At 42.5% G+C, this 7526-nt stretch overlaps 1 protein-coding gene across 1 annotated transcript in view; it reads right to left on the bottom strand.

Moving 5' to 3' along the window:
- Window positions 1–398: 398 nt before the first annotated feature.
- dgki (diacylglycerol kinase, iota) overlaps window positions 399–7526 on the bottom strand; it is a 197505-nt gene continuing 190377 nt past the window's right edge. Inside the window, exons 30-31 of the mRNA XM_060839555.1 lie at window positions 1713–1812; window positions 399–515 (exon numbers count right to left, since the gene is read on the bottom strand). Coding sequence (XP_060695538.1) covers window positions 399–515; window positions 1713–1812 — 217 coding nt within the window. The remainder of the gene's footprint in view (window positions 516–1712; window positions 1813–7526) is intronic.

Genomic DNA, 7526 nt, shown 5'->3' with positions numbered 1-7526 from the left:
TGATGAATCCAGGGGAAAGCCCAGATTGTGAAAGGTGCCAGTTGTTGTATATGAGGGAGTTTTGAAGAATGATTGCTCTCCTTGTTCTGAAGTGGAGAACACAGTAATTTACAGTTTGGACAGGGTTCCAAAGGGCCATTGATGTAGCCCCTACCTCCTCCTCTGTGTGCGGCTGCCTCAGCTCCTTAATGTGGACTGTGTGATGAGTAATATGCTCTTTGACTGCTGTCTCAGTAACTGGCATCTCTTGCCACCATCTTTCCCTAACGTTATGTCACTTTCCTTTTCATCCATCAAGCATTAGGGTATAAAAGGGAAGCAGTGACTGAATTCAATGGGTGAAGGCAAATAGCAAATGCCTCCCCATCCTTCCCTCTGTCTTGCCAACATCCTTGTTCTCAAACAGCTGTCTCCAGGTCCTCACGTGCCATCATCTGGTAGTGCTGCCGGTTCTCCAGGTAGGCAGCTAGCTCCAGGTCACCAGCCTCCTGTGCTTTGTGTCGTGGAGTGTTGCCCTGGTGAGAACCAGAGATAGAAATACAGTGACCACAGACAAAACAAGTTCAGAAGTAAACCACATCCTGGAGAGGCAGCATACATGTTTTTGAGTGTACTGATGGATGTATGATTGTGTATTTTAACTCCTTTGGGAGAGGTGTGGCATTGCTTTAGCTCATTTCTGTGGAAGTGGCAATACAATTGAGTGTGGGACTTCAGAAGACAGCTTTATTGGATTGTACTGAAGTCACATGTGGGGTTATAACAGTCAGACAGCTTTGTGATTATTCCTGATGCTAGTTTTTTTTATTTCAAAATATTTTCACTGAGATTCTCTTACCATGCTGAGATCTAAACTCTCATTATTAAATCCAAGCCCGCTATTAGTTCATTCACATACCCACCACACTACCATACCAATTTATTAATGTGAATACATATGTGTGTATGATATATGATACACATCTCTGTTCATGTGAAAGGTGTTGGTGCCAACATGCATCAATCTGTACATCGCCGTGTGAACCTAAGTGCTGTACAAACAGATGTTGTCAATGTGACATTGTGTGGATCTCTGTTGGTGGTGAGCACTGTGCATAGATGTATAATTGTGCACAGAAATATTTGAGAAATAGAAAAACTGAATAACTCAACAAAACTTCAGAAATATGCATGCATTGATGAAGATTAAAAGCATGGGCACGTAGCCTATGAAGACCCTTCACACAGGCAGCAGCAAAAATAGGTAACTATACAGAGCAAGATGGAGTATGGGCGCTTCAGGGATTATTTAGAGCCTGTCTTTCCTATTGCATTAGGCTGAATTGTAGATGATACAGGATGGACCTAGAGGAGATACTAAGGGAGTTTGAGGAGATTATGTAGACAATTTTGGTTAGAGTGGACAAAATCAATTGCAAGCTGCTCTTCACCAGCCTGAAGTGGGTTGGGGGATCATTTCCAAGGGATCAGAGTTAAAGAGTAAGAGGCAATAAGAGGGAGTCATGTGGACTCCTTTGCATCCAAAAGAGAAATGGGACACTTGATTAAGAAGGACTGGTGATTTAAATAACGTTATCAGTATCACAATTGGGCAGAGTTTCTGACAGGAGAATGGGTTGAGGATTGGGGCTTATGGTTTATGAAAAAAGACTTGGTCTAACAAGCTGTTCTTGTTCCTAATAATACACCCACCTGTAATGGCAATTCCTTACCTCAAAATCAGTCTGCATCAGCGAGGCCCCAGCATCAATTAAAAAACGACAAATTGTGTGATATCGATGGAATGCTGCTTTGTGTAGTGCTGTTTCGCCCCTATTAAGAAAATAAGATTACAACCCATTAATTAAAGTCTGAACACAGACTCCCTTTCACATTCTGTCTATCAAACTGAGGCTAATGTGTGAGAGAATGATGTCTTCTTCAAACAGAGGGAGGTTTTTGCTCAGGAATGTATCAAGATTTCATTTAAAAATCTTGTCTTCTGTATACGGGAAAACATTGTAAAGCTGACACATTCTCTGGGAACAACTGCAAATCTGACACACTCCCCACAGAAACATAGTAAAACTGACATGCTCCCCAAGACCACTGTAAATCTTACATATTTTCGGCAAGCCAATGTAAAATTGACACACTCCCTGGGAACAGCTTTAAATCTAACACACTCCCCTGGGAATCAGTGTAAATACTATCAGACCCAGGAACACACTATAAATGTGACACTCTCTCCAGTAACCACTGTAAATTTATTTTACATGGTGGGACATACCCACCATGTACGTGGCAGGTGTTCATGTTACTCGGCCAACGTTGTCTATCTCATACGCTGCAGGCAAGGAGGCCCTGAGGCATGATATATTGGCAGGACTGAGCAGAGGCTACAGCAACAGATGAATGGACAGAGCAGAACAAACAGACAGGAGTGTTCCCTCCCAATCAGAGAACACTTCAGCAGTTCAGTGCAATCGATGACAGACCTTTGGGTGACCATCCTCTAAGACAGACTTCAGGACAGGCAACAATGCAAAGTGGCTAATAGCCAAGTTCGGGACCTTGGGTTCATATCACACTACAGGTGACCCCACTGCACTACACTCTCTCTCGCTCTCAATCAAACATACACACACACACATATATAAGTTTGTGGGATGGATTTGTACTTGCAGAATTACATTTTATTTTGCTCAAAAACTGCATGAATCCATGTAAGATTCTGTAAATCCCTTTTCTAGAAATAGAATCACTCTGTATTTTGGGGCACAGACAGCCTCACACCTTTAATGCATTATCTGAGCTGACATGGCACCTGTTATCAGATTATCAGATTCCCTACAGTGTGGAAACAGGCCCTTCGGCCCAACAAGTCCACATCGACCCATTCTTCTACATTTATCCCTTCACCTAACATATGGGCAATTTAGCATGGCCAATTCACCTGACCTGCACATTTTTGGATTGTGGGAGGAAACCGGAGCACCCGGAGAAAACCCATGCAGACACGGGGAGAATGTGCAAACTCCACATAGAGAGTCGCCTGAGGTGGGAATTGAACCCGGGTCTCTGACGCTGTGAGGCAGCAGTGCTAACCACTGTGCCACTGCGCTCTTAAAGTCCACTTGAGAATATACTTTTAAAAAAAACTTCTTAGATTTACACATGAAAGAACTGAAACCAACATGTTCATTCTAAAAGATGAGAGACTTATCAAATAATTCAGGTCTTTTTCAATATATAATTTCAGTTGCATCACACTGTAGACTCTTGCTATAAATTCTGGGTCTTATCATCTTATGCTGCACAACCATCTGATGAAGGAGCAGTGCTCCGAAAGCTAGTGTTTTCAATTAAACCTGTTGGACTATAACCTGGTGTTGTGTGATTTTTAACTTTGTACACCCCAGTCCAACACCAGCATCTCCAAATCATCACTATAAATGTAACACACTCCCAAGAAACTACTGTAAATCTAACTTTCGTTCTGAGAAACACCATAAATACTGTCACACAAAGCGGGAATCCACAGTAAATACTGACACATTCTCTGGGAAGCAGAGTATAGCTGATATACTTCCTGCAAACGAATGTAAATAACAATATAATGGATATAAGTTTGTTTGCTGAGCTGGAAGGTTTGTTTTCAAACGTTTTGTCACCATAGATAACATCAGTGAGTCTCCGGTGAAGCGCTGGTGGTACGTCCTGTTTTCTATTTATGTGTTTAGGTTTCTTTGGGTGGGTGGTATCATTTCTGGTTCTTTTTCTCAGAGGATGACAGATGGGGTCCAAATCAATATGATTATTGACAGAGTTCCAGTTGAAATGTCACGCTTCAAAGAATTCTCATGCGTGTCTCTATGTAGCTTGTTCTAGGATGGATGTGTTGTCGCAGTCAACTTCTGTTTGCAAGGATACATGCTTACATTGTGCCCAGAAACCCTAGCCACATTACCATACAAACACATCTCTGAACTGACTTCCAGACTACTCAGATCTCTCGGCACCATGGTAGACTACAAACCTAACAACACACTTAAATAGCGGCTAATGAATCTAGGCAGAAAACTAGCCACGGGGATACATGAAGATCAACTAGCCACAAAATGACATGACCCACTATCACTGGTGTCCTTACATAAAGAGGACGTGGGACACCACTTTGACTGGGCCAACACATCAATCCTAGGACAAGCCACAGAGAATAGCACGAAAATTTCTTGAAGCATGGCATTCCAACCGGAACTCTATCAATAAACACACCGATTTGGATCCCATTTACCACCATCTGAGAAAAGAACAAGGAATGATACCACCCACCCAAAGAAACTTAAACACATAAACAGAAAGCAGACATACTGCCAGCGCTTCACCGGAGGCTCACTGATAATGTGACTAGCATGGTGACACAACATCTGAAAACAAATCTTCCAGCTCAGTAAGCAAACTTACATCTGGAACCTCAACCTAAACTACAAATTGTTTTCAAAAACTGATAACAACATAATCTCCAGGAGTCATCGTAAATCACACAATTATAGAATTTTACATAGAGGAGGCCATTACATCCATCTTCATAGAATCACAAAATCGCTACAGTGTGGAAACAGGCCATTTGGTCCAACAAGTCCACACGACCCTCTGAAGAGTAACCTACCCAGACCTATTCCCCCTACCCCATATTATGCACCTAACCTATACATCCATGAACTCTATGGGCAATTTAGCATGGCTAAACCAACTAACCTGCACATCTTTGGATAGTGAGAGGAAACCAAAGCACCCAGAGGAAACCCACGCAGGGGGAGAATGTGCAAACTTCACACAGTCAGTCGCCCAAGACTAGAATCGAACCCAGATCCTCGGCACTGTGAGGCAGCAGTGACCACTGAGTCACCATGCTGTCCATATCTTGTCAGTATGTGTCCTGAAAGACCTACCCAACTATTCCTACTCTTCACCCATATCTCCAATACCCCTCCAAATTCATCACTATCAAATATGCATCCATCTCTCTTCTGAAACCTCCCATGGAATCTTCCTCCACCACTCTCCCCAGACAGGGGATTCCAAATTACAACAACTCCCTAAGTAAAGAAGTTTCTCCTCATCCAACTCCTAGCTCTTTTGCTGACAATCTTGAAATTGTGACCCCTAGTTACTGACATACCAACCAGTGGAAACAGAATACCCTTTTTTATCTTATCAAAATTGTTCATCATTTTGAACATCTCAGTATGGTCACTTCTTAATCTTCTCTGCTCCAAGGACAATAAGGCCAATTTCTCTTATCTTTCCTTAGACATAAAATCTCCCATTCCTGGTATCATTCTAGTAAATCGCCTCTGAATTCTCTTCAGGGCTTCCTTAAATTAGGTGCTCAGAACTGAACACAATACTCCAAATGTGATTTGATTAATGATTTGTAGAGGTGTAGCATCACTTACTTGCTTTTATACTATCTGTCTTTATTTATATACCTAAAGATCCTATCAGCCTTCTTAACAACTATTAAGAAGGGCAGGCAATGGCCTAGTGGTATTATTGCTAGTCTGTTAATTCAGAGACCCAAGCAATGATCTGGGGAGCTGGGTTCAAATCCCACCATGGCAGATGGTGGAATTCGAATTCAATAACTATCTGGAATTAAGTCGAATGATGATCGTTGTCAATTGTCATCTGGTTCACTAATATCCTTTAAAGAAGGACACCAGACCCACAGCAATGTGGTTAAGTCTTTATAATTATGAGTAATAAATGAGGGACAGGATGTGCATGTATTTGGAAAGGCAAGGACTGATTCGGGATAGGCAATATGGCTTTGTGCGTGGGAGATCATGTCTCTCAAACTTGATTGAGTTTTTTGAAGAGGTAACAGAGAAGGTTGATGAGGGCAGAGCGGTCGATGTGAGGTATATGGACTTCAGTAAGGTGTTCGACAAGGTTCCCCATGGGAGACTGATTAGCAAGGTTGTATCTCATGGAATACAGGAAGAACTAGCCATTTGGATACAGAACTGGCTCAAAAAGTAGAAGACAGAGGGTGATGGTGGAGGGTTGTCTTTCAGACTGGATGCCTGTGACCAGTGGAGTGCCACAAGGATCGGTGCAGGGCCTTCTACATTTTGTCATTTAAATAAATGATTTGGATGAGAGCATAAGAGGTACAGTTACTAAGTTTGCAGTGACACCAAAATTGGAGGTGTAGTGGACAGCGAAGAGGGTTACCTCAGCTTACAACAGAATCTGGATCAGATGGGCTGAGAAGTGGCAGATGGAGTTTAATTCAGATAAATGCGAGGTGCTGCATTTTGGGAAAGCAAATCTTAGCAGGACTTATACACTTAATGGTAAGGTCGTAGGGAGTGCTGCTGAACAGACTTTGGAGTGCAGGTTCATAGCTCCTTGAAAGTGGAGTCGCAGGTAGATAGGATAGTGAAGAAGGCGTTTGGTATGCTTTCCTTTATTGGTTAGAGTACAGGAGTTGGGAGGTCATGTTGCAGCTGTACAGAACATTGGTTAGGCCACTGTTGGAATATTGCGAGCAATTCTGGTCTCCTTCCTATTGGAAAGATGTTGTGAAACTTGAAAGGGTTCAGAAAAGATTTACAAGGATGTTGCCAGGGTTGGAGGATCTGAGCTACAGGGAGAGGCTGAACAGGCTGGGGCTGTTTTCTCTGAAGCGTCGGGAGGATGAGGGGTGACCTTATAGAGGTTTACAAAATTATGAGGGACATGGATAGGATAAATAGACAAAGTCTTTTCCCTCAGGTCGGGGAGTCCAGAACTAGAGGGCATAGGTTTAGGGTGAGAGGGGAAAGATATAAAAGAGACCTAAGGGGCAACTTTTTCACACAGAGGGTGGTACGTGTATGTAATGAGCTGCCAGAGGATGTGGTGGGGGCTGGTACAATTGCAACATTTAATAGTCATTTGGATGGGTATATGAATAGGAAGGGTTTGGAGGGATATGGGCCGGGTACTGGCAGTGGCACTAGATTGGTTTGGGATATCTGGTCGGCATGGACGGGTTGGACCACAGGGTCTGTTTCCATGCTGCACATCTCTATGACTCTAAATGCTGACTTGGCCAACAATGCCCACATCCCATGAATGAATTTTTAAAAAAAATTCCAGCATCGACAGTTCTTAGTTTTCATCCACCAGGCGTCTGACCATTTTGCTAACTTGTCAATGTCCTTCTGAATTCACTATTCTCCCTAGCTTAGTATTATCTGCATATGTACTGATTTTGCCCTCAATACTTATCTCAAATTGCTTATATAAATCAGAAAAAGCAACATTCCCAATGCCGATTCCTGGGGAAGACCACTTTCAACTCGTCTCCAGCCTGCAAAATGGCCATCTATATTTACTCTTCCTATGTTTTAGCCAACTTTGAATTCATGTTACCAAGTACCCATCAATACCAAACGTTTCTAATTTGCTAACGAATCTGCCATTTGGCACTGTATTAAGTGCTTTCTCAAAGTCCAAATAAAGCACATCCACAGCATGACCCTTACTATCTA

Source organism: Hemiscyllium ocellatum, chromosome 19 (assembly GCF_020745735.1).
Source record: "Hemiscyllium ocellatum isolate sHemOce1 chromosome 19, sHemOce1.pat.X.cur, whole genome shotgun sequence".
NCBI classification, from domain to species: Eukaryota; Metazoa; Chordata; class Chondrichthyes; order Orectolobiformes; family Hemiscylliidae; genus Hemiscyllium; species Hemiscyllium ocellatum.
Note: the sequence above shows the minus strand (reverse complement) of the source record. Positions and strands in the feature narration are given on the sequence as shown.